General features: G+C 41.2%; 1 protein-coding gene across 3 annotated transcripts; it reads right to left on the bottom strand.

The window, feature by feature from the left end:
- Positions 1 to 1,918: 1,918 nt before the first annotated feature.
- Positions 1,919 to 27,465, bottom strand: TGS1 (trimethylguanosine synthase 1). 3 transcript variants are annotated; one of them, XM_065628646.1, is made up of 13 exons: positions 27,314 to 27,465; positions 26,175 to 26,239; positions 24,000 to 24,172; positions 21,179 to 22,016; positions 20,078 to 20,195; positions 19,029 to 19,115; positions 17,928 to 18,099; positions 16,133 to 16,475; positions 15,076 to 15,249; positions 14,008 to 14,151; positions 12,467 to 12,683; positions 10,841 to 10,919; positions 1,919 to 2,164 (listed from the first exon to the last, which is right to left on the bottom strand). In XM_065628646.1, exons 1-13 carry the CDS (start codon positions 27,409 to 27,411, stop codon positions 2,048 to 2,050), a joined length of 2,625 nt encoding a protein of 874 aa, XP_065484718.1. In that variant the 5' UTR covers positions 27,412 to 27,465; the 3' UTR covers positions 1,919 to 2,047. The 3 variants fall into 3 exon arrangements, with proteins under 3 accessions (XP_065484718.1, XP_065484720.1, XP_065484719.1); XM_065628647.1 differs by lacking the exon at positions 1,919 to 2,164 and adding an exon at positions 6,468 to 6,894; XM_065628648.1 differs by lacking the exon at positions 14,008 to 14,151.
- Between the last annotated feature and the right edge of the window lie 225 nt (positions 27,466 to 27,690).

The raw sequence follows: 27,690 nt of genomic DNA, 5'->3' as shown, positions 1-27,690 counted from the left end.
TTGATTTAATTAAGATAAACCTAAGAGATTAGGAGCTCAAGAGCACAGTGGAAAATATAAAACTCTGTATTTGTTGCATTTAGTCTAAATATCAGTTAACTTAAAAAAAAGAAATCTGCATTTTTCCTACAGCTTATTTTGTGGCTTAAAATTGTTAAAAGACCAAACCTCTGAGTATTTACTTTACAGTAGCAACATAACTTCTTTGCAGCCTAACATATCATATGCAAAATACTACTCAAATCCCAAAAGGGTATGAAAACTCTGGGCATGGCACGTCTGGAAATTTAACTGCATCTCAGCTGATGGTAACTTCTTTTCTACAATATAGAGCAGAATAATGTTTTGCAGAAACTTGTATCATGAATGAACCTATCCTCCATGAAGCGTTTTTTGGTTGAGGTTACTAACAACAAGGTAAAAATACTGGTAAATGTAGTTCAGGCTTAACAGATTTACCGATTCACAGCCCTGGGGAATTTTGCCTGTTCTGTCTGAGTGGGAAACAGGGCAAACGTTTATCACAACCCTGCAGAGCGTATTCTGACTTCAAGTTGTATTTACAAGAAAAAATAATTTAAAAAGCAAATCCTTTTATACTTTCTGGTTACAGGGAGGAACTGGCATGAACAAGGATATTCTTTCACTTTTGGTGCTTCATGTTTCAACCTCCTGCAATACTAGGACTCCTCATAACCTCCCCTGCCTCCTAGTAGCAAAAGCTACCTATAAACCCAAGGTGTTCTTCTGGCAGAGGAAGGTGTAAAGAGGGACCTTTCTTGCCATTCTTCATGACTTCTAAGGAATATTGAAGAGCAGATAATTTCTTTCCAGTTCCCACAGAGCCTGGCACTATCATAGCACTTCTTCCTCTCTGTAGTATAGCAGCAAAATGAAGTGATGCAAATTAAAACAAAGTCAAAAGAATATCTTAAAACCAACCTAAAATACTTTACATGAAGCATGGATGGAACCATCATCTAACAGTTTAGCACTTGTCTGGTATTGGATGGACAGCGAAGTTAGAAAAAAAGATGCCCCAAGTGCTATTTTACTGCACTTCAAACTTGCACTGAGCTAGGTTGCACACGTGGTTTTTAACATCCCATATGCATACAAATAGCTTGGTCTCCAACCTGATTTGAAGAGTTGGATTTCCTTCCTTACAGGGAAAAAAAAATTCCTCTTATTTGGTTGTTCTGCATGGTTATTCTAGAGTTTTGTTTGTCTGCACTAATCTATGGTTTAGTGTTAGTCTCTGCTGCTTTCAACACTATGCACTCCAAGTACAGAAGAATGAGCATTAATTTACTGCCTCAGAAACCGTTATATGTTCCTACGCCCTTACGTCAGAAACAGGCTCAAAATTTGGGGTACTTAAGTGCATTTCAGTGAAAGTGCTATATCCATGTCCTAGACACTTCTCGCTTGCCTCCTCTTCTGCTTGGAGAAGTGCCCAAAAGATGCTCTTTCCCCCCCAAACCCTGAATAGGAGCAGAGAGCCCTCCCCAGGGAGAGCTGGGCACCTTCTGTGGTCCCCAAAGCCTGCATAGGGCCTCAAAAAGAAGGAGCAGGGAAGCCAAGAGGGGAACTGGGGTGCACCTAGGGGTGCACCTGGCTGTCCAGTTCCACCTTACCTTCAGGTGCTTTTGTTTCTCAAGCACAGACAGCAGTTCTCAACACACAGTGGCTTTCAGGTGTTTCTTTTTGACCCTCTGAATGCTCAAAACCAGAGCGAGTACAGAGGTTGCGCAGGTGAGAACTGTAAAGAAACCCTGGAGTCCCCTTTGACTGGCTGGGCTTGAACCTTGCAAGACTGCATTTTATAAAGATCTTTTTTTTCCTAAACTGACAGCTACTCTACATTTATAATTTTGTAAAAATTATTATAAAACATTTATTGACAGTAGCAATAAACAACAATTTTTTTTGTCAACAAAAATTAAAGTGGAAAATGGCTTTAAGTCATTTTTGACCAGCCAGCTGTACAAAAGCTTAAGGAAAGCAGCAGTCAAGGAGGTTGGGTTTGGAAGAATCCACAGTGAGTTCAGGAGATGTCATGCCTTATTAGATCACCAAAATAAGCTGTTATTGTCTTCAGTTTGTTATTGAGAAAATTCTGTTCTATTTCAACTTTCCCTCCTGGCCCTGCTAAGGAAGCCACCTGAAAAACAAAGAGTGAAAAACCAAATCAATCAATGCACAGGCCAAAAGGCAAAACCCCAAACCTTTTATTCAAATGAAATATGTAAACCACGTCTTTGACTTTGTTAATACTGGTGACAATATTTCTTGTCACCTAATGCCTCTAGTCCTCTTTCAGTATCTCCATTAACTCACAGAAGTGGTTTGTGGCTTTTTTTGTGACTGAAAAATTCCCCCCACCCCAAGCCATGAAAAACGGGAGGACTCCAGAACTAGAGATAAATAGTCATCGTTTCACACGCCATGTGAGAGATGCTAGGCTCCAGTTTGCAGGGCACTTGGCATTTGAGACACCCAATTGTGGCAAAAGCAACCTGTAAACTGTGACTGGAAAGCGTCAAAAGCCCAAGTTTTAGGGGAAGAGTAAAACCAAATCCTGAAATTAGGAAGCATAGAGGTGGTGCTAAAGGAGGGAGGGACGCTGGAACCTAAAGAAACAAACAAAAAAACCCCCACAAAACCCAATCAAAGAGGTAGAGAAGTTCACAAAAAGCAGTTAGCAGTTTTTTGTTGCTGCTATTGCAACCAAAAGAAATGTCGCTGTTTGCAGAGGGGTCTTGGTCAGTGCTGGGGGTGAGGCTGTAGGCAGCTGAGTAGCTGCAGGCAGGGAGAGCCCGTCAGGCAGCGCCAGGCCCAGCTCTCGTGTTTACAACCACTGGAGTGAGAATTCCGCTGTTCATGCTCGGTTGATCAAGCCCAGTGAACATCTTTAATGCTTAATGATTAGAGACAGACAACATTTTGCAGTGGACTTTGAATTTTGGACTGGAGTATGCGATTTCGGCAGGGCCTGCTGTGATAGGACAAGGGGTAATGGTTTCAAACTAAAAGAGAGGAGGTTCAGGCTAGACATGAGGAACAAATTTTTTTACAGTGAGAGTGGTGAAACACTGGCCCAGGTTGCCCAGAGAGGTGGTAGATGCCCCATCCCTGGAGACATTCCAGGCCAGGCTGGACAGGGCTCTGAGCAACCTGATCTCGTTGAAGATGTCCCTGCTCATTGCAGGGGGTTGGACTAGATGACCTTTGGAGGTCCCTTCTGACTCAAGCCATTCCATGACTCTATGATTCTTGACTCCTCTCCTGTTCCTACTCATGATGACCCTTTTGAGGGATGACAGCCATACAGGCTACCCATTTCTCAGCAGGACAGACTGCACAGACGGAAGACACCACCACCAAAATTGAGCATTGACTGCTTTCTACCCCCGCATGATGGACACCGAGGCCCTGTGCTGCGGTGGGGGTCTCTGCCCCACAGTCAGCTCCACTCCTTGCTGCTGGTTTCCCTGCCTGAGCAGGAAAACTATTTCTATAGTTCCATACACAGGGAAATTTCCCAAGCAAAGTGACCAAGGTCTACAAGCCTGTAGTAGATTTAAACTGATCTTTAAACCAAGAAGTCTGTGATGTTAGCAGCTGAAACTTAAAAGTTCAGGCTGCATTATTAACGCCTGTAAACTCCTCTGAGACTTGACTCTGTAGTGCAGGTTTAAATATAAACATGCTGAACTTCCTCTATTTTACTGTAAGTAAAAAACCAGCCTACTACTAGGAAACAACAGATTAATTTAAATTATACTTTGAACCTTTATTGACCTGCCCGGAAAATTACTACACTTATCTAAACCAAGCATTTACAGTTTTTTTTCTCCCATCTTTTAATATTTTTGTTCCTGCAGACAAAAACAAAAGTGTGAGCCGTTTCTTTGTCCTTCAATCTAATGGTAATAGGAAAAAAATCTCCACGTTCTTGTCAAAGAGGAACCTGCCACTTAAGTAAAAAAGCAGAAGCTAGCTGACTTATAAATAGCACAAGAATCTGAAATTGGCAAGTGATCAGGAATGTTAATTTTACAACTTATCTTTTCTTACTTGAAATCCTAAAAGCAGTTAACATTGTGGGGAAATCCGTATTTTTTCTAGGAAGAAGTTTGTACTTCTAATTTATTACAAACAAAAGCTGGAATGACCCTTCCAAAAAGTGTTAGGGGCTCTGTACTTTATAGCTAATTTTGTTTAGGTATTCCAAAATATTAATTGGTCAACTTAACATATGAACATTGAAATTATTGTCTCAGGGTTACGTACACCTGCTTTCGGGGCATAATTTGTGTCACTAACTATATCTAACTATGACTAATGGATATCAAACACAAGTGTTTACTAAATATTCCTCTTAGAAGACCAAATAAAGCAAAATGCTTCATTGATAACACAGGCTAAATGTCTCTCCTCCACTGAGGGGTGGCATCTACTGAAGGACACCCGAGAAGTTACATATGCTGTGTTGTGTCTCTAAGTGTTAAATCCACGATAACTAATTCCAAACAACTGCTAAAGGTATTTCATAAACCCAAAGGTGACAAAAATCTAAATAAGCATATGGGTGTAAGCTCTGCAGGGACGGACCTGGCACTGTACATTCCTCAACCTCCCCGATACCCAGAGGAGAAAAAATGCAAATCCTCTGCAGCAATGCTTATTTGTAGATTGCTGGAGGTTGCAAGTTTAATCACATTGGAGTTGCCAAGTTTTCCTTGGAAGGGCTCAGTCAGCCCTGACCGTGTAACGAGGGAAAGCTGCGACACACCAAGCTGCAGAGGGGTGCCAGCTTAGCTGAGGGACGCTCTCTAAAAATAACAGCAGATTGAGGAATGATGCTTTGAGAAAAGCAAAGGTGCTCACCTACTTTTGGAAATACCGACACGTATCTCCTGCTTTTGCAGTGAGCTACAATGGTGAGTATGGAAGGGTTTCTCAATTACTTAAAAAAAACAAACAAAAAACCAAAAAAACCCAAACAAGTCCAAAATTTGTTTATTTTGCATTTTCCTGGGCAAACATAATGATTCTCCTCATCCTGGTTGTTCTTTAGCCCAAACCCCTGTACTTGGTGGGGCAGATATTGCCTCGTTTGCTGCGCTGGGTAATTCTGCACTTGCCACATGCCTGCCTGGGATGAGGCAAAGGATGCAGCTTGAGTTAATGCCTCCCTGCATCCCTCTCACCTGGATGCTTCATCCTTCAGTTCAGCAACTGCTGATGGAAATAGTCCACAGCTACAGCCACAGAGCATTAAAAATGCAGCCAGCAGGTTTGGTCTAAAGTTTGAAAGAAGGGACATCAGAAAAGAAATATGAAAGGGGAAACAAACATGGCAGATTATTTCAGGAGCATAAGGTGCTTAAGGTGCAAACTTGCTTTATATTGTTCAGACATATTTTTGAGCTCAAAGGTTTTCCTACTGGCCTTGCAGGGCTTTTTTTAATCACAATGAAATTCCTTTAGTAAAGTAACTTCCTATCTGTTCAAGCCACCAACTAAGGTTACTGTGGATTAAAAAGCTCTATCGTCATTTTTTTTCCCCTACTCCAAGAAACTTTTCTAGGGTATGAGAAATACGAGCTTTTTGGCTTAATAGGCAGTCACACAAGGACTCTGTGATTAGTTTCATTTTATGGAACACTAGTAAAAAGAGGAACCCCCTCTGCCCGCAACCAACGTAAAGGCTACGGGATAAAAAAAGATCCCAACCCACTTGAAAAAAAAAGGCAATAGTATTCTTTACACTGAAGGTAACAAAACGAAATTCTCTCAGGCAGCTTTTTTCAAAATGTACAGGTCTACAGCGAATTATGCCACAGTGGTGCTGCCACCCTTTGACAGCCTAGACTTTTTTTTTTTTAAGCTCGAGGTTGGGAAACTACAATTCAGTATTCAAGTACTACAAGCTTTAGGAAGACTGAAGTCCAGAAGTGCCACTCTGGCTTGGTGTAAGCTGGGGGAATCTCATGATTTTATCTTTCATCATCAAGGACAGAGAACATATGCAAGTTTAAAGTGGGCTGCTTAAAAGCTGCTGTTATTAACATGATAGTTGCAGATAAAGTGTATGCAATTATATTGACTTAAAAACGATCAGCTTGCAAAAGACATCAGCCCACATTCTTTTTACCTGCCAACTCCTGTAATACCCAAGCATCTTAAAAATACAATCAAATTAACCCAAGATCATCTCCTGACCTCTCACACCCACTGCTTTGCTCACTGTTATATTTACTCCTAACTAAATGAGACATTGTTTGTGAAGTCACATTTGACTAGGTCTCAAGTCATCACAAAGTCATAGAATACCAGGTTGGAAGGGACCACAAGGATCATCTGGTCCAACTTCACCAACCTCAACTAAAATCACAGCTAAATGAAAGGAGACAGTGGCAGCTTTACAGTCAGCCTCCCATCAAATTTCTTAATTCACAGAGGTGGTTGTATATTCTTTTGTTAAGCTGAGCTCTCTGGTAAGATTTTCTGTTCTGGGAATGACACCAGTTAGAATTAAACACAGTAACAACAAAAACAATAAAATAAGTTTTCTCCATCTTTACGCTTTCTTCATTGACCAGTCCTTTTTAACAACTGGACTTTCAAAACCAGAAACACAGCAAACATCTTCCTGTCCAGGCACAAGACTTGCAGACAGAACAAGGTTTCAGTGTCTTACTCTAGACCACCTCAAAACAGATGATGACGATATGCAAACAAAGGGAATGGAAAAGAAGCACCTGCATGATGTGTATTCTTTGTGTGACTATCAGGATCAAGAGCACTTCACTTAATTCTGGGCTCAGGGAATCATTTCAAGCACTAGACAAGGAACAGAAGAGAATTCGTATCTTCTGGCAGCAGCTGGAACACAAGCCAGGTCGGTAATACCAACATTTAGGACAACAAAGTCTCCAGAAGAAATGAAATTATTTCACTAGATTGGGCCTAGCTATCACATGAAACAAAAAAATACCAAACATCTCCCTCCCAAACCCCTCCAAACCCCAAAGCCATGAATCTACTCAATTTATAGGTTTGCACACATCATTAAATCTGTAAATAGTAAAGATGCACCCAAAGTTTTCAATACAGATACAGGCAGAGGTACCAGCCAAGAAAGGAAAGGATGCTGGGGAAGGTTGACCGTTCCCTGACCGCAGGCTCCCTGCTTCCAGTAGAGTCAATCAACAGCAGAGCAAGTGGAAGAAATTTATTTTCATCCAAATTTTGCCAAGGCATGCATATTCACTCTTTTTTTTTTCTTTAATAATATCAGCTTAAATTAGTACATTAGTTCTTCTCATAGAAGGCAAGATCAGTTTTCAACTACTCAAGTATTTATCAAATGTTTTCACTTCATTTTGCTGAGGCATAAGCAAGCCTATTCGAAAGTGTGTTTTCTAATTCTTTCCTACTCTAAGTAGGTTTTGTTTTGCTTTTCAAAAACACCACTAGCAGCCAAACACAAGTTCAGCCCCCCAGAACTGAAGCAGTATTAATATACTTCTGGCTGGTAGCTTCCACAACTCCCCCTCATTTTTCTTTTGTTTTAAAGATTGTGAAAAAACCTTAAAGAAAGAAAAGACTCAGGTGTAATGATGCTGCAAAGAGATGGGTATTAACAAAGGTGTCGCACAGGAGCTACATAATACAGAGTATTAATAAAACAAAATATTTTTTTGTGTATGTGCATACACATTATATATAATTCCTGATTATTCCTTAACTAGAAAGAAAATTTTGAAAGATTGATTCGACCTAAAAATGGAGCTGTAAGCATTACAAATTTTGTAACAAGTACATGCTTGTAAAGAAGGAGATTGATGCAATTAAGGGAAATGTTTCACATTTCTTGTAAAAGCACCAACCATATTCCACTGGTTCGCTGCTCCCTCTCGAGGCAGAAGTACAGAAGTTCATTTCCCCTTTTACACCCAAACTCAGTGAATTTTTTAAGGGATTCAAAGAACCCCATCTCTCTCTACAAGACTAACTCTACACAGCAAATGCTGTGCCTGCAGACATAAGCAGCAGCACTGTTTTTGCAATAAAATCATGTGGAACAAGGTTGGTTGTCTTGTCTGCCAGCAAGGCAATGAACACTGAGTCCTCTAACACAGCCAGGTCAAGGTCAGCTACCACTTGCCTTCACACTAGCAGCAGGATCCCTATTGTATCTTAGTTATCTAGCTCTAAAAATCAGCACATATTTGCTGCTAAATTTGCACCACCTTAACTCAAGGTTGAACAGTATTCTTATTGTAAGGTTCCTTCTAACTGCTGAGCATTTATTTATATTTGTGCTTGAGATCCACTGTCAGAAGCAAACTTGCACTGCTACATCGGCTCACAGTCAGGATAAACACCTTCATGGAGGTCTGCACTGGCAATTAAGGCAGCTTCTGAATCAATTTTAATTGACAAAGCACATCTTGGTTGTAGATTCAAGCCAGACAACAAAGGACAAGCAGCAGAGTACTTAAGTTTTAACAACTGCCACCTTACAGGTTAAGCATGTTAGACCACCTATTCTAGGAGCTAAGCCACCTCTGAAAGCCTTGCATATGTGTATGAGCATACATGTAGAGGTACTTTTTGAGGACTCAGAAGAGACAAATCTTACATTCCTGAGCAATGTTACGACAAATCGAACTTAAAATCTTAAGTTCCCATTCAAATCTAAGGCTTTAGATAACATGTTCAGCAAGTTATTCAGCTTCAAGGTATTAATCTCCTGCAAAAAGTGTTTGAGATTTACTTCCTCAAGCTTTTATAGGCCCCTGGAGTTTATGGACTATATTCGCAAGCCAAGCTACATCACTACACCCCAGCAGAGGTGTCCACAGGCCCTTGCCAAGGCACTTGTTGCATGAGAAGCCACCCTATCTGGTCCATGACAAAAGTAACATGGATGAGAACTGTGGGCAAAACCACAATCAAATTGAGAACACAACTATCTACACTGACCATTAAGGAACTTCAATGATAAATTTTTTTTTTTCCTCCCTCCTTTTTTTTTTTTCCCCCCTCCTAGACATTCAGAGTCCTGGAAGTATAGAGGCAGTAAATTCAGAAATTTAAATACAGGCAGAAATGAAAGCAGCCAAACTCATAACTAGTCTCCTATGGACCAGAGTATCCATTAAAGTCACATTTGGGACAGTCATGTCATGGTCATGCCTCTGTCCACACAGGGTTAAGACCACATTTCCCTAAACAGTGGGCTAGATTCACATTCTCTTGCCCCACTCCCAGATCATCAACCTTTAGTCTTCCCTTTTCTTGTACTGTCACAATCTCTAGAGGAAGGCATAGAGAACTGATTTCTCTTCCTGAGAGCAACCCATAGCCTGGACGACTGAACTGACCCAGGCCTCCAGCCACATGCTTTTAACAAGATGTGACCACAAAGTCATGTTTTTGAGCAACAGCAGTTACTCTTCAGCCATTTGTGTAAAGGCAAACCCATGGGTGTACATCAGGGAACACCTGGAGCACATCAACAACATTCAGAGCCAATCGGACCAAGATGTACAGGTGGCAAGACACCAAACCCAACCATGTAGATGTGCCCAGTTCTTCTGTAGGAATCTACAGGTGCAGGCCTGTGGATAGTACTCTTAGATGCTTTTGTAGGAAAGTAAGTGAAATGTGGATGCCTTTGCCTATTTATAAATACAGCAAAAAGTGCTCATGAGCAGAGCAGAAACCTGGTAAGCTCATTCTTCATCGTGGTCATGAAACATTTGATAAAACACAGCAGTTAGAAGATGAAACTAGCGAAACTGCTTAAAATTAAGATCCCTGTTCAAAGATTCATAAATCACTTCGACATTTCACCAGCCTGAAACGCAAAACGTAACTGAATCATCACTTGCCGTACAAATGGTGCCACGCATAGTGTGGGGTCACAGTGTGCTAATACTCAGGCCACATAAATTCCAACCTGTTCCTCAAGCCAGCTGTTTGTCACAAACAGTTCTGCAAACCAGATGTGGCTGGAGACTTTGCCTGCTCTAAGTCAGCCACAGCTTATGGAAAAGCTGAAAATAATCCTGGGAAGTTCTGTGGCATGGTGCGGGTGAGAAGAATGTCTCAGCACTCCTTTCTTTGCAAAAAGATCTACAAGACGTAATTAACATAGAAAATATACAGAGGAAACTAAACCAGACACTCAGGGGAATTATTACAGTCATCTAATCACTTAAAAAAAAAATTGTAACAAAAATCTCTACTACAAAAACCCCCATACTGGTGAAACAAACTGTGTCTCTACCAAGCCAGCAATGCATCTAATCACTGCAACACGTGCAGCCCATATGGAACCACACACTTGTGTGGACAACATCAATACCACCTCCGGTGGCATGACTTCTGTCTCTGATCTACTTATCAGAGATAGTCATGATCGCAGGCTGCACAGTGCAACTCCTTCATAAACTGAAAGCCATGAAACTTCAGGACTCAGCAACTTCTCAGATGGTAAGAGTTGGTTAAAATATTTTTTTGTTTTATAATGATGTATCTGTCTGGCTTTCAAGAAAACTACTGCCTTTGGATCTTCTATAAGAACCTCCAATCTGTTGCTTTATGAAGGAACAGTATCAAAATAATGGAAATAATCTACTACTCCCATTTCTGAATATATGTACTGCAAACAGAAATAACAACATAAGGTTCAAACTTAAAAAAAAACACCCCACATTCAGCTGAACAGACCTAAAAGTCTCAAGCTTATGCTTATAATACCTATGTTTTAGGTGAGCTGAGCTTTTTGTAATTACCAAGCCCTTATCCAGTAACACACCTGGTCAATGTCAGCATTCCGAGGTAGAAAATACACAATATTGTTGGTGATCTTCTTGGAGAGCCTGAAAATTTCAAATGTAGAAGCCAGTAAAGGAAAAAACAAGAATGGGGAGGGAGAAGTTGCTTTATATTAATTAATTTTAAAAGCATGTCCTAAATTCAATCATTATGCAATTAAATCCTAGTTATTCTTCTGGGTGTGTGAGTTACACAGTGTTCTGAAATGCAGAAATTAGTATTATCTAAACACAGAAACCCTTTATTTCACCATTACTGCTTCAGAAACTAGGAAAAAAAATTTTTTTTTTTAGAAAATGTAACTGAACTGCAGAAAAGTATTTGAGAAATGTGACTATAGTTTTTAGCAAATACATTGGTTTGATAATTGTTTTCTGATGTATTTTGCAGAATATCTCTGACACACATCGCAAGATTTCTTTGCTCTTACAAATACGACTGCATTTTAGACAAAAAGGCAACAACTGAGATTATTTTGGGAAAAAAAAAGAGCACACTTCATATTTGATTAAATTATTATGCTAATACCTTTGCAGCTCTGTGAGTGCTCGTACCACTGTTAATAAGTTACTTTGGAATTTTATACATTAATTAAAAGGGTTAATATTTTTCCTGCATTCTTTTGTGATTTCCCAAGTCACAGGCAGGTGCTATGATTGACAACAGTTTGAGTAAGATACACCTTTCATAAATCAATTACAAAACGGAATTAATGACAAAGTCATTATTGCCTTTATATAGGCACCACATGTCTATTTGATTGCTTCATGGTTTTTTTAATAAAATAATGACTTAAAAAAATGCTTTAAAAATTCCTTAAACTCCTTAGAAAGGAGTTTTTTAAAAACCCTCCTTTATAAGAGTTAAAACTGCTGAATGAATGCTTTAAGTTAAGAAGGTACTAAAATTCTGTAAAGGATTTTTTCTTTTTAAGAATAATTATGACGTGATATTTGAGAAGTCATGGCTGAGAGAGTTGGGGTTATTCAGTCTGAAGAAGAGAAGGCTCTGGGGAGACCTTATAGGCCCCTTTTAAATACTGAAAGGCCACAATAAGAAAGATGGGAACAGACTTTTTAGAAGGGCCTGTTGCAATAGGACAAGGGATAACGGTTTTAGACTAAAAGAGGGGAGATTCAGGCTAGACATGAGAAACAAATTATTTACCATGAGGGTGGTGAAACACTGGCACAGGTTGCGCAGAGAGGTGGTAGATGCCCCATCCCTGGAGACATTCAAGGCCAGGCTGGACGGGGCTCTGAGCAACCTGATCTACTTGAAGATGTCCCTGCTCTTTGCAGGGAGGTTGGACTAGATGAGCTTTGTATGTCCCTTCCAAACCAAACTATTCTATGATTCTATGAATTTTTAAAAAATAAATAAAACCATTTAATTTTAGGTGGTCAAATTTATACAGCTGAGGTTGGGGGAGGCGGACTAAACAAATGCAGCATGTCTGGGACTTCAGCTGCTGTTCATATTGTCCCCAGTCAGCCAACCGGACATGCAACATCCACGTCAAAAGAGGGAGGAAGAGAAAGAAAGAAGACTGCTTGTAAATGACCGAAAATCACAACCACGACAACGCATAACTTTGAAAGGATATCCATCTGGGCAAATCATCGTTTGAATATCAAAGATTTCAGCAGTGGCATAATCAGGCCCCCCCCATGGGGGGCTGAGGAACACAACGTCTGCTTGCAAGCCAGCCGCCAGCACCATGAAGTCTCCGCACACAAATTCAATCTGATCCGCCACACCATACACCTCAGCGTTGTTGCGCGCAAGACTGAGCTTCTCGGGATCAATATCAATAGCGATCACTGCAAATGAAAGAGAGAACAAACACACGGGTTAACATAAACTGCAAACGCTGCCCAATCACCAAAAGGATGTTTCAGAAGGAAGCTGTTCTTCTGCAGCCACCAGATAAACTCACGTCTATACTTTACTTTTGTGTGGTAGCTGACGACTTTGGTTTTGTAGGTCACGGTAGACATGAAGCTACAATTCCTCAAAGGGGAAGGACTTGCCATTGTATGGCAGGAGTAGAGGTTCCACCAAGAGCAGAACTGCTGCATTTACAAACCAGCAAGGGAAGCCACGTGGCCAAGATTGGGAAGGCTCAGCTGTTGCTGAAAAGCTGGGAAACCTGGGCTTTCAGGAGTCACACATCTGCTATCACAAGAATCCTTTATCTCAGCCCAAGCAGTGGACAGGTAAGGCTGTCTGCCTATGAGAGAGAGAAGTCCTCCTTGCTTGGAGCTTGGCAGGAGCTGGACAGCTTAAACAGGGTCAATTAGAAACCTATTCTTCTCATTTGTTGAAGATAAGTATTTTCCTTGTGGCTGATCACACCATACCAAAAAGTGAATTGAAAAACATACTGAGCATCGCATAAGGTGTGGGACAAGGGCAGTACATAAACACAGAAATAAAAATGTAGCCAGGAATACAGAAAGCTATGTGAAATTTAGAAAGTATTTCTAGAATGAATCATAGCCCACCAAATTTAATGCAGTACAAGCTACCATTTGTCTTGCTCAGAAATTACTCAGCAGCATTAGATGAGCTGGTATTTTACTACAGTGTTTGATAAGTAGAGGAGTATCAAGCAGTCAATGTTTTTACAGAAAGCACACTCATGATTCACTGCAGTTTAATTATCTGGTAACAGGAACTTACACTAAGTTACTATCACTTTTCTGTATTTGGTTCTGCTGCACGTGCAGGTGATCATTCAAGTGTTTTAAATACTATTCACACATAACCTGCTTTTGAGTACAGAGACTTCATGCAACCATTAGGAAAAGCAGCAGCTTTGTGGCATTTCTTCAAGTTGGCACTGCAAACAGAACTCAACTTTTACCAGTAGTCTTCAGACTATGTGATAGACTATCTACTATGCCACATAAAAATAACTTTGACTAGTGCAACATGAATCCTTGACTTAAAATAGAAAAGCAGTTTAATAGGTCCTTTTTAAAGACAGCTCATATTGTGAGTCTGATGAAGCAAAAAAAAAAAATTTTCTCTTTCTTCAGAAGCACTGGAAAAAAACCAATCAGTGAATTAAGTTCACACCCAAATTTTTAGTGAAAAATATTGAAGAAACAAAACAATGCGCTACATGCATCACCTGCTTACCTCTTTTTGAGGTCAATGCGAACTGAATAGCATTTCCTCCAACCCCACAGAACGCATCCACTATGATATCGCAATTGAACGACTGACTGACACGGATGGCAATATGCTCGGCTATTTTCTCAGGAGTGACGGAAAACCAACCCTCTGCAAAGGAAAGGGAAGAAGTGCGTTTTCGCCTTTTATTTCAAGGTTACCTAAATAAAAAACAACAACTGACCCCTTCGCACAATTGAAGGTTTAGCATTAATCCCAACAATTTTGGCTCAACACATTCAGCCAGTAAATACAGGCTTTGAAGATTATAAAGTCTGGTCAGTCTAGCGATTTGCTAAGCAAAGTCTCATGGAAGCAAACAGATATGTCTGAATCTCAGTAAATGCTTTGTTCAACTTGGTGCTGAGGATTCTGGCTTATCAAGGACAAGTCCACTGAGACAACTACAAAAAACTTCGTAACATAAAGATTACACTCTGTAACAAATAAACCAGAAACATATTGTCTCTTATCCGACATGTTATTTTCTTTACAGCAATGTCTGGTCTACCAAATAATCTACAGGTTTATGTGGGAGAGCATCAGAAGTGAAAGGCTTACAAAACCAATAAACTCAAAATACAAAAAAGCAGTAATCCTAATTCCTCCTTTACCTATAAATTTATGATTCAGAAGTGGTTCCCATGTAAACATGGAAAAAAGTAACTTTGAAAGTGACTGCTGAAAGTTGGAACAAAGCTAGATCCATCAGCATATTTTGAAGTTTCACAAGATTATTTTATAAAATACAGAAATGGAAACACATCATCAAGTTTCTGAAAGAGTCCTGACCAAGCATAATTTGGTTACAGTATGATCTTCAGCAAACATCAGGACTAATGCAAACAGGGGTGTCCCATGCTAGAAGCTCTACTGAAGTTCAAGACTTCTGTTCATTTGCCTACTGGGGGATGGAATTTATGCAGAGGTGAAAACACACAATCAAGAATGCTCCTCTTATCAGAAAATCAGCAATAAATCGCAAAAAGGGCCACAGGTTTGGATACATCTTATAGCACGTTGCACTAAACGCACCTCTGTCTAGTTTAATTCCCTCGTCAAACCGAGAGAAGAGCCGGTAGCGCTGTGCCCAGTACTTGACCAGCTCCGGATCAGCAGCAATCTCAGCAGGTATAGCTCGCAGAGCAATTTTATTCCTTCTCCTCCTTTTTTTCTCCTTCTTCTTTCCAGTAATTTTTTCGTCTACAGCTGGAAGACACTGAAAAAGTTAGCCATTACTGTTCTTGTAGGCTAGGAATGTAATCAGCAGAGTTAACATATAAAATGCTCAAGTTTAACAACACTGCTGAAAGTCCTTTATTACCATTTGTCAGATTATGAAGATTACTGGTTTAAGTTAAAAGAGAGCATCCTATATATCAAAGGAATAGCGTTATCTGTCAGGTATCTGCCAGAGTCCTAAAAAAAACCATAGGACTTCACCCATTATTTAAGAATCTTAACAGGCTAGCCATCATCTTCAACTGATGGCAATAAACTCTACATAGTGAGTGAACAAGTGGATCAGAGACCAATTTAATGCCCACATATAAATAAGGAGTAAAAACCAAACTAGGGCAAAAGTTTTATAGTAGAAATTTAACATAATTAAGTTACTGTGGGAAGGATTAAACTATATGCAGAAATCTGAATAACCCTCCAGTCTCCTTTGTTTACAGTGTTATAGAAAGGTTCATACTATAGATATTTTAATTCTTAGAAAGTAATTTCAACAACACATGCTCCCCAAAGCTCAGCAATGTGCATCTGAGAACCCAAAACCTGGCAGCCCATGCACCTACCTGAAGTTAAACACTCTCATCCTTAGAGGGAAAAAAGAGTGTGAACTGGAGACCTGTTAGATCATGTCTAGGATCAACAATGACTATTTATCCATGAAGACAAGACCTGGGATTCTGGCACTCCAGCAATAAGCTACTTCCACCAGCACAGCTCTCAGTTGGCCTCGTTACCCCCTGGACCTAACGAGTCTCTTTGCATAAACAGAATAAATAAATAAACACCACACAACGCTGTGATATTAATTACACTGCACATTCACTTCCAGTCTGTAGGAAACGGATGGATGTACCTTGGTTGACATCCTCCGTCTCTGCCCGGAGATAATTGGGAATATCCAGGGAGACCAGCTGCCGTCCGCAGCCACGCTCCGGCCTCCCCGTGCCCCGGCCACCAGCGCCACTTGCTGCCACGTCCCCCTCAACGTCACTCCCTCCAGGTTCTGTGACAGCCTCACTGGAAAACGGTGATTTTTGGTTTTCAGCCTTCAGTGTCGTGGTCTGTGTGTCAGTAACGCCTTCCTCATCCTCTGAATCACCGCTTGAGGATGATGCCTCCGCTTTAGCCGGAGGGGAGGCTGGCTGGGATGGGGCTTCCTCCTCGGGTTTATTAACCCGCTTTAGGAACTCTTCCACCTGCAATTGTCAAACATCACAGATGATGAGATACCAAAAGCACAGTTTAAAAGCCTCACAGCTCAAAAGCACCTGCCATGCGTGCACTCTCTACCACATGTATTTTCAAAAAAAAGTAAAATATCCGGAGCCAAAACATTTGGGAGGGTATGCAAGTCCTTAACTCTGCTCTTTTCTTACAACACTGGAAAACATTGTCTTTGGGAATGAGATATCAGCTACTTGCAAAGAGAAACTCCACAAAATTGACTGATAAATACAGGATATCATTCTCAAATAATATCTGAAATATAAATAGTCAGACTTGCCACAGCACAGGTGACCAAGACTACTACTTTTAAATTAACCACCTTTTCTCTGATCTGCATTCTGAGAAGATGCACTCTGCCTGCCAGGTTTGGATGAGCAGGTAAACTCCAAGATGTACCAAACTGTGCATGTGCTGAAGAGTTCTGCTGCACAATATAAAACTCAGCATTACATCCTAACCAACATGCAGACATCAGTCCAAATTCCTCAAAGGCACATGCAGATGCTCACTTTTACCTGACAGTTGCTCTGAGAGGCACCAGGACTGGGGCAGCTCCTTACCACAAAGTCTGGGGAAATTTATAACTTTTTTTTAATTTCACATGACAGAAGTTGCCCTCGATATATACTGGCCACGGGTACAAGATGGCCATGGTCAAGCCTTTGATGAAAAATTTTAGCAATGGGACTGGAGTTCGATACAACATGAGCTGTCACCACCAGAAAATAGTGTTCTGCACTTGGGTCTTAGGGAATGCAAAGCATTCCAGAAGACAGCAAAGTAACATTGAAAATCTGAGGTAACAGATTTTAAAGAGCCTCAGAAAAATCTACAGTGAGCAAGTTTTTGTACTCACTAGTAATTTCAGAGTTAAAAAAAAAAAAGCATAAAGCTATAGGTGAAAATAAATGCAGGTAGAGGTGCAAACAAAAACGTTGATACGCATTACTAAAAACATGGAGTTACATGAAATACACTAACCTATACAAACATTTTTCTCTCACTGCTGAAATGCCAGCACTAACAAATGCCCTCATATGCATTTTAAAACCAAAGATACTTTTAGTAACTACAGAAACCTCTACACACCTCTAAAGGAATGATGCACCCAGATGTTAGGAATGACTTTCACATAACTTTGCCATTAAGCTCACATTCCTTTTGATATCATATTATATATATAAACAGATTGCCAAGAGTCCGCCAATACCTTTCCATATCCACCCTAATCTAACTAACCCTTCACCTAAGCAGGGCATAAAAGAAAAAAAAAAAAAAAAGAAAAGAAATAAAGAGCAGTAGCCAGACACTTAAAAAATGCCACCTACTTGGGGCAATTATTATTTTTTTCGTTTTCATAATTCAACAACAGCTAAATGAGCAGATAAATCTATGAACTACAGCAACACTAGCAAACTTGCCTTCTTCAAAGTTTTAGACTTTTTGCAAGACGTTTCAGGTTCCTCTGTAAAGAAGATGTGTGTGTTTTTGCTCTTCCTTGGTTTACGCATATCCAAGAATCTGGACTTGAGTTTTGCTTTTTTCTCCAAGTACTGCACACTTCGATGGGTAAAATCTGGAATTCCACCATATCTGAAATTTAAAAACAACAAAAAATTACTTATAGGTTAATTTCCAATCTAGAAACTTTAACATGAATGTTGATGTCTATTTAGACTAAATAATTTCTTTATAAAACATTTGCTCTGCTCTTAAAATATATGTCACCGGATGTAGTTGCGAAACAATGCACTTTCATGACAACTTTTTTCTTTATTTGAAAATGTTTACCCAAATTTGTTTTAGATTTTTTTTTCTGATAGTTTTATAACTTTAAGTGGAAACCATTTCCCAGACCAGACTGAAGCAAAAGAAATTTTAAAATATCTTGATTGGTAGACTAAAACATCTTTTTGATTTTGGTGTCCGCAAAGAATCTCCGAAAGAGCTACAAGACACACTCCTCTTTGAAACATATATATATATACACACACATACTAAACAACTTGCATCTTGCAGAACTGCTACACCTGAGCCACAGTCTGCCTCTGCCCTATGATGTTACTTCTACAGCACTGACCACTGTATCTTTATGTCACACCACCAAAAACAAAATTTCACTGGTTAATACCCTGGCAACACTTCATTAGTATAGCAGCATTTTATTAGCATAAAGCAACCTCATTCCAATAGGAAACAGATATAAATTATGATCTAAGCTCAGAGGACTCCAAACTGAGAAGACCATCTCTAATTTAAGTAGCTGATCAGGCATTCAACATTTACACTTGCTGTGCTTACAAGTTACACTTCCGTTTCAAAGCACTTTTCTTGTTAATTCATCTGTACTTTGCATTTCTCCCTGTAGCCAAAGGATGACAATTTTATTAAGAGCAGATACTAATGCTGGGAATCATCTTCAAAAGTTTAACAAGAAGGGAATGGAGATGAATGATCTATTTGAATAACAACAAGAGCTGAATTGCTACAAAAAAACCCCTGAGTTCCTCATAAGCAATTACTTTTGTCCAGTGCCATGCCTGAAACCCAACACAGAGCAGGTTTCCTCAGGATCTTCCACTGGGTTCTCATCCACATCCAGTTCATGGCTAGGAAAAAATGCAGATGACAATGTTACATAGTGTAAAAAACGCCCTTATTTTACAGATATATCACTGAGAAATTCACATATTGAAAACATTTAAATGTGGGCTTCAGTAATTTCTTCCACACACTGCTGAAACCAAGTAAGGCAGATAACACCAGCCTATTCATATACATGAGCATATACTTTTTTTTTTTTTTACCCCCAATTCTAGGGACATACGTCCTTCTGTCGGGGTTATAATACTCCAACTATTCCAAATGACCTCTTCAAATATTTAATATCAAGCTCCACAGGGAACTAAGGAAGACAGTGTTTGTTCACCCCATTTCCAAATTACCTTCATCATATATAACTTCATTGATATTATTATCTATTACTAATGCTATGGCAACAACAAAATTATTAGGACAAAACCAAAGCTACAGCACCAGCAGATAATTCCATCCATCCCTTCCCCTTTCCGTTTGTACATTTATTAGAGAGAAAGAGCCATCCCACCATCTTTGAGGCTATATATTTTTTGAGAAGAAAGAAAAAGACCATGACAAGGCAGAGATTAGCTATTTTATGCTTGCCATAGCACTGAGCATTTTACTGGTAGCAAACAACTCAGTTAAACAATACAAATTATTTAGTATCATTCTTGTGTCATCTACACTAACTAGACCTAGATAAGCAAGCTGTCCTATCCAATTTAACAATTCCGTATACTTCAGTGGCACAAGAAGAGTACTGTTACCCTGCACAGTCATCGAGGCCATACATGTTTTCATAAATCAGTGAAAGAGAAGAAGTATCTACCATTTGTTGCCAGGTAAAGAGATAAGCAGTGATGGAAAACTATGTGGTTTTGTAGTGAAGTTTTAACTCACAATCTCAATTAAACAAATAGTTAATATAAATCAGGAGGCTTCTGGACCTGGGCTTCTTGAGAAAAAAGCTTGTATAAATTTAATTACTCGCCTTCTCTTGACTTTGGCACATCTGTATTCAGGAGGCTCTTCATCCTCATCTTCATTTTGGTCATGAAGCAGCAACTGTTCTTTGTCATTTGAATTTGAGCTACATGACCCCTGCGAACCTAAAAAAGATACATGAGATTCTGTCTTCCTTCAGCATAAATTAATTCCTTATCTTCCTGTCCCCAAAGTACGTCTGCAGCTACAGTTAGGTACATATCTGAATCTGACAAACAAGTCACGAGTGCCAAACACACTTCTTCACCTGCCTTTGTTTGAGGGACAACATAGCAATACAAACTCTCAGCGTTAGTTACACTGTAGAGGTAATAAGATGGACCAACTTCAAATTATCTCAGTTCACGAAGAAAAATGCCTACGAGATACAAATTCAAAACAGTTTCTTCCTTGTTCGTAAATTTTGTTTTCATTTCATTAGCTATGCAAAGATTCAGCCTGGAGAAGAGAAGGCTCTGGGGAGACCTTATAGCAGCCTTCCAATACCTAAAGGAGGGCTACGAGAAAGCTGGAAAGGGACTTTTTACAAGGGCACGTAGCAACAGGACAAGGGGTAATGGCTTTAAACGGAAAGAGGCTGGATTCCGATTAGATACGAGGAAGAAATTCTTCACTATGGGGGTGGTGAGGCACTGGAACAGGGTTGTCCAGAGAAGTTGTGGATGCCCTAACCCCAGAACTATTTTTTTCTCAAAAAGCTGTTCTTAAAATTTGTCAGATTCGCAAGAACACCAACCTGAGTTTTCATTCATTTTAGACTATCAATGAAAAAAGACACATTAGTGAACAACACAGCTGCAATACCAAGATAAATAAACGCACACCAACAGTGCTCTCTCGCCACTTCCTGTAGGACATCTGAAGATTTATGAAGTACATATTATGTTAAAATCACTTCTGGCTGATGAACGCATTCAATATACAGGTTAGAGAGGAGAGAGATCCTCCAGAGAAGCAGAGGAAAGAAAAAGGAATCAAGTATGTAATCATTCTACAAAATACTTGATCAACTTTTTAAAAATAGCATAATGTATATAACCAGCTAGAGAAATTCTATTTGAATCAATTTTAGCTGATTTTGTATTACCTGACTGGTTACCACTTTTATTCTCACAAGATGCACTCCTTTTCCTCGTTCCTCCATCATGGGGCTCCTGGCTTTCGCTGTCAGATGAACTGTGCTCTTGAGGATCTCGCTGGGCTACTGTTAGCGCTGCACTGCTCTGCTCCACTTCCTCTAAATTCAGATTTAAATTACAAACCCCAGAGATTATTTCACTGTGGGGCTCAGCACGTGAAGGGAGTGTTTCCTCACTTCTGGTATTAGAGGGAGACAGCTCCAAGCCCAGCTCTTCACTTGGGCTAACCAAGTTCCTTCTTCCCAAAAGACCAGTCTCCTGGGCAACCCCATTAGCTTCCACGTTGTCACCGTGTGAGCTCTCTATAGTCCACCCTTGATTTGTCCAGTACTGAAACTGTTCCCAGTAATACCAGTACAGTTCGCTATAATGCTGCTCCCACTCTTCCTTGGTGTCTGGACTATTCCAAGGCTCAGAGGGTGTTGTGGCCTCACATGATGAGACCTCTTGATGCTTCTCCAGCCAACTTTGCCAAAGAAGGCCTTCTCCGTACTCGCTCCAGTACTTCTCCCATTTTTCTTTAAGTTCACTGGGTAAAGCCTCATTTGCAAGACTTTCTGAACTTTCACAGTTTCCTTCACTTACAACCTGAGGTTTGATGCTCTTCTCACACTGCTCTCTAGCTGGGGCCAGCTCACCAGAAATGGACAGGGTATCACCACCACAAGCTTGATTCTGGCATTCCTGCTCCATTTTATCCTTATGTTTTTGCTGTAACTGTTTTTTGTTGTTCTTTTTCTTTTTCATAATCTTCATGTTGCCTCTCTTTCTGTAATTTTCCGCTGCCTAAAATATAATGGAAAAACATACTTAGAAGTCCACAATATATACGCAGTCTTTTCTTGTCCTCTCTCCAAGCACATTTCTGTTTTCGTTGCAACCCTCCCTGTCACGGCAACCCCGCTGTTAGCTTTCTCCCCACAAAAGGTTGTAGGGTTTATGGGTCTGGTAGGGCCCTGCTGCATAACCCTGGCTGACATTTCTGAGGAAGTTCTGAGAAAGAGCTGCCAGAAAGTCTATAGAAGGACACTCATAATAAAAGGCAGAATTACAGACAGAATTTGGGCTGCTGAGAGGGCAGTTATCAGTAGTTCAAGGATTCGGAAGGAAAGACATCGACATGAAACACTATGAAATCCTAAAAGGAGGCTGGTCAGGAATTGAGGGGACACTGGGTTGAGCTCAACAGTAAAACACTATCTCAATAACATCACGGACCTGTTCTAGGGGGCTGTGGAGGCTGAGCCTTACTGCTGCTTGGTGTCTGGCTGGCCAAACGCTGTTCAGGTGTCTTATTAGGGTAATGACTATATAATGCTCAGCCTAACAGAATGTTAAATCATTGCTATCTTTGGGTGCTTTAAACAAAAAAGCATTGCTTTGTAATTGTAACCTCTGTAAATCCTCTGAAGACACTTCCCATCCCATACTGATCTCCAAGCTGGGTAACAGAAACACAAGGAAACAGCCTCCTCTCCAAACAGGTGGCCCTTTCATTTGTACAAAACAACCATTTCACTTGTTACAACAAACTCAGACTACTACAGTTGTCTAGTGGAACAGAAGGCAGAAAGCTGTTACTGAGACACTAAGGTCACTTGTTGGTTTCATCAAATACAACTCCACTTGTTTCAGTGGGGCTTCCTGTGCTTATAGATATTAACAAGATTTTAAAAAAAGTCACGAGAAGCAAGTTTTTCTATCAGATAAATTTGCCATTTTTTTCCATAAACTGCCAAATTAAGTTTGGCAGGTAAAAAGGCAGCAGTGATGAGGAACTACAACTCACATGGGCAAAAGACTGCAAATGCACAGATATCATTCCAAATATCCCATCAGCTGCAATTCTTACTTTTGTCGCATTGACCAATGCATAAAGTGGACTATAAAAGTTAGGTTCAGAGATCCAGCATTAATCTTTTATCTACATCCCTCATAATGTCGTGTTAATACGTACAGTGCAAAGTACAATGCTCAGTAATAATCTACTAAAAACATATATTATTTTTTTCATTCAACTTTATTGCAGTATCACTACATAGCAACAAAAATTGCATATATACTTTGGGCTTGAAGTTGGATGCCTAGAAGGTCTGTTTGCCTGCCATAAATTGAAATCACATACAAGTTTCTCCTATTTATTTACAAATTAATTAGGTCAGAACCATGGAGTGCTCTGCACAGAAGTACTCTCCTAATGCCAGGGAAGTCTATATTCCATAAGGCAAACAATGTGGATATGCCACTGTCTTTTTCTCATCTGTGGAAAAACTTCAGTCTTCCTCTAAAGCCCAAATGCTCCCCTTGGGAAGCAGAGCACCCAAGCCTCACTCCTGCCGTTTGGACCAGACTGGCTCTATCAGCTGCAAGGGGGATGGGGAATTTGCTTTTTATATTACTATCTAAAATGAAATGCTTAAGGCAGACAGTGTGAACACAGGTGCTCAGATTGGAGTGTATTAGTTGTCCTGATGCAGAGCATCAAGGTTACCATGGCTGTTTTAAACTCACTCTCTCTAGTAGCAAGATAATATAGACATGGAAGCATAAATCACAGCCTGACCCTGTTTAGTCAAATTGACAAATGGATTTTACAAACTGCACAGACCATGGTACTGTATGTTGTTACAAGTATGCGAGGCAGGCAGCTTAAAGCCAGCTCAGATACATTTCCATGAACTGCAGTCTGAAAAATAACTGAGGAGTAGACATGCCCCTAGATCTGGAAACACAAAGTAAACAGAACAAATAAAGCAAATACAAATTTACCACAAAGTCCCTGTGGGTTGACTGCCCACCAAACTGGAGAGGCAATCCCATACTCTTCATGAGCTCAGCCTCCGAGTCTAGCTCAACTTCTTCCAGGTCAAGAGCATGATTAGTATCCGCCTTTAATGTCACATTGGGACAATGGTTCTCCTCCTCAGATGCTTGCTCCTCCCCTATTAACAAATTATATTAAGTGAATATAATCTGGTTCTGATACTTCAATGCAACAGCACGGCCTACAAAAATTAGCAGAACTGACTCTTAAGCTTCCTTTCCTATTTAAAATTTTTGTCAAAATAATCTTTTTTTCCACGTAACTATCAGTAGGAACGAAAATCTAACTTCAACCACCAAAACACTGCACTGGGTCTGGCTGGGGTGGAGTTAACTTTCCTCGTATCAGCCCACACCCCGCTGTGTTTTGGATTTGTGGCTGAACCAGTGTGGATAACACAACAATGTTTTGGCTATTGCTGAGCAGTGCTTGCATAGCATCATAATTTTCTGTTTTCCCCACTCTGCCGTCCCCAGTGAGTAGGCTGGGGTGGGCAAGAGATCAGGAGGGGACACAGCTGAGACTGCTGACCCCAGCTGGCTAAAGAGATACTAAATACTGTATAATGTGATGCTCAGCAATACAAACTGAGGTAGGCGGTGTGGGTGCTCAGGGTGAACCCACCACAAACATTCACCTACAGTAACGCCCAGTAAAAAAACCAAAAAAAGTACTATTAGGAAAAGAAAATTCTTCATAGGAGTTCTTTTGGCATGTATCAGAGCAAGCTTAAAATACAAGAAACCACTGGTTTTGTTACAAATCTTTCAAAAACATACTAACAAAGATAATACGATTTTATAAAAATGTAATGTGTGAACTAGAAAATAACTAATCAACTACCTAAACACTGCTTGCACATCTATCGATTTTTTAAGCAACATATGTAAATAAAATGACAAATACCACTGAGAAAGTAGGAACTGTATATTGAAGAAACTTATGAAATACAAAAGCTCTCGACACAGTTCACAGAATCATAGCTGATAAAACCAAACGTAGTTTTATCAACACAGTTCTGTAAAATTGAAAAATATAAGATTTTTTTTTCAGTCAGTATATACTTGTAAATTATCACACAGCACAAGACTCTTCTGTTTTTAACTGATTCCTCTCACCACTGTTCAGTCGTATGTGCATAAAAGCATTGTTTCCATTCTCCTCCTTCACTCCATTCACACTGTCCCCATCTAACCTGTGCTATTCATTCTCAGCTTCTATGGACACTCCTTTCTGTTCAGACTCCTTCCTTTCAAATCAAGCTATTATACAATGCTGGAGCCAGCAAGACAGCAATGGAAAAATCAGATACCAAATGAATTATGTTCAGATAGGAATGTGTGGGGAAATTCAGGAAGATGGGGCAAGGTGTTGAATTTGCCAGAGCATGCACCACAATTATTCCTAAAATACAAGCAAGCAGAGAGAGACTTACATCTCTAGTTCTCCTCATATGATTCCTCATGTACATACAAATAATAATTTCCCCCATTAGGGCTATTATTTCTTCTCTACTTTTGGCCCAGCAGATTACTCGGCAACAGCCAACATCCTAGGCTGGGGTAGAGGCAGCAGGACAGTATTTCTCCCAGACAAACACCTAGGATTTGCAGTCTGTTAGGGAATTCACTGCCTTAGCTTATTAAATTACTTGGTATACTGCTTCTTACAGAACTTTTTCAGAGAATTTCTGGAATCCATGTCTGTGTCTCTGCCATGGGAAACCTAGGGAAAAGGAACTTCTCTAACACAGACCTTCTGTTATATAATTAATTTTGAGTTGGGGAGGTTGAAATTATGATTTCAGAACAGGCCAGATACTTGCGAGCTAATCTGCTCTGTGCACCTGGTGGAGATTATGTGAGTTGGTAAGTCTGTGCAAATGAGCATCACACCTGGTTTGACACAAACTTCCACATCAAGATTATAGTAACTTGAAAGTTATGCAAGTGCTAAGTTATTCCTCACATTCATCCCTATAACAAAAGCACTAAAAAGCAAGCCAGGAATAAGAACAAAACTATGAGTTAGCAGTTATACTGTCCTACTGTACCTTAAATAACCACACCTAACTCACTTTAACTGCACATCAAATTACACAGTATATTTTATCATCTTACCTGTACTGTCATTGTCATCTTTGACATAAAATCCTTTTAATCCCAGTTTATATAATTTTCGATCTCTGTGAAAATCAAGAGAGATATTGACACAGGTCATCATTAAAATGATTTTTTTTTAGAGTAGAAACAATCATTGAGTGGAAAAACCTCCCCAAGAACATGGTAGAGTCTTCATTGCTGGAGGTTTCAGGACACCATTGGACAGGGCGGTTGATAACCTTATTTAGGCTTCCCTTCCCATGAAATGCTTGCCCAGATGACCTTTCCAGGTCACTTCCTCACCTGGGCTGCTTTGTGATTCTAAACACACAAAGTGAAGAAAAACATGAAAAAGGCAGCACTTGAAAGCCTGACGTGAAAAGCCCACATGAGAGATGTTCAGAAAAATGTTGCTGCTACACAGTACACCCGGGAATTAAATTTTTGGCCCACAAAACACTCTGCTCAAGTGGGAGGAATTTAGCGTCTTCGGTCCAAAACTGCGAATATTTCAGCCACCACCCAGCACTGATGGCACTTCATCTCCACAAGTGCCTCAATTAAAAACTGTGTTTAAGACCCAAAACTCCGCTAGCGGCCACGACCTCTTCTCCCGAATCACGACTCTGCCACAGACAGCCCGCGGGCAGCATGCCCCCTCCCCTCCTCACGGAGAAGCCCGCTTCCCTGCCTCGGGGAGGCTCCAGGTGCCTCCGCGCCCGTTTGGGGAAGGGAGAAGGGGACGGGGGGCGCCCGCCGGAGCCCCGGCGGCGGAGGGCGGGCGCGCTGCGGGCCGAGCCCCGCACGGCCGCTGCCCCGCCTGGAAACCAGGCAGCGCGGCCCGCGGTCCCCGGGAGCGATCGGGCTCCGACCGGCGGTGCGGGAAAGGTCCCCCGCGGGAACCGGCGCTTGGCTGGGCTCCCGCCCGCCCTTCCTGCCCCCCCCCGCCCTTCCTGCCGCCCCCCCCGCTTTATAGCTGGGATCGTTTGGTAAACAAAACCTACAGGGATCCTTTTGTGCACCTCCCCCTGCCTGCAGCCGCCACGGCCGGAGCAGCACAACCCCTCCCCGCACCCCCCCGGTGGAAACCACCCCCGGCCACGGGGGACGCGGACACGCGGGGCCCGCCCGGTGCCGGCGGTGTGGCCGCTACTCACTCGACGAAGGCGCGGGAGCAGAGGCAGAGGATGCCGCGGGCCGCCCCCGCCCGCAGCAGCAGCTCCGCCACCAGCCGCCCCCGCGGGTCCTGCACCATCCCTGCGGAGACACCCACGCCGCGGCCCGCAGCCGCCGCCGCTGCAGCCGCGCCCTTCCGCCGGAACTGCCGTGAGCGCAGAGCCCGCCCCGAGCCCGCCCGGCTGCGGCGGAGGGGGCGGCCCGAACCGAGCCCCGCCGAGCCCCGCCGAGCCGCCTGCGGGGGGCGCCCGCCATAGCGGTGGCGCGGTCTCCGCTGAAGAAGCAGGCGCTACACCCGAGTTGAGGGTTCCCCTTTTAGAGCGCTACCCTGCTTTGCCTGTCGGTGATCTTTGGAGGA

This window comes from Caloenas nicobarica, chromosome 2 (assembly GCF_036013445.1).
Source record: "Caloenas nicobarica isolate bCalNic1 chromosome 2, bCalNic1.hap1, whole genome shotgun sequence".
NCBI lineage: Eukaryota > Metazoa > Chordata > Aves > Columbiformes > Columbidae > Caloenas > Caloenas nicobarica.
This window is presented reverse-complemented; position numbering and strand designations above follow the sequence as displayed.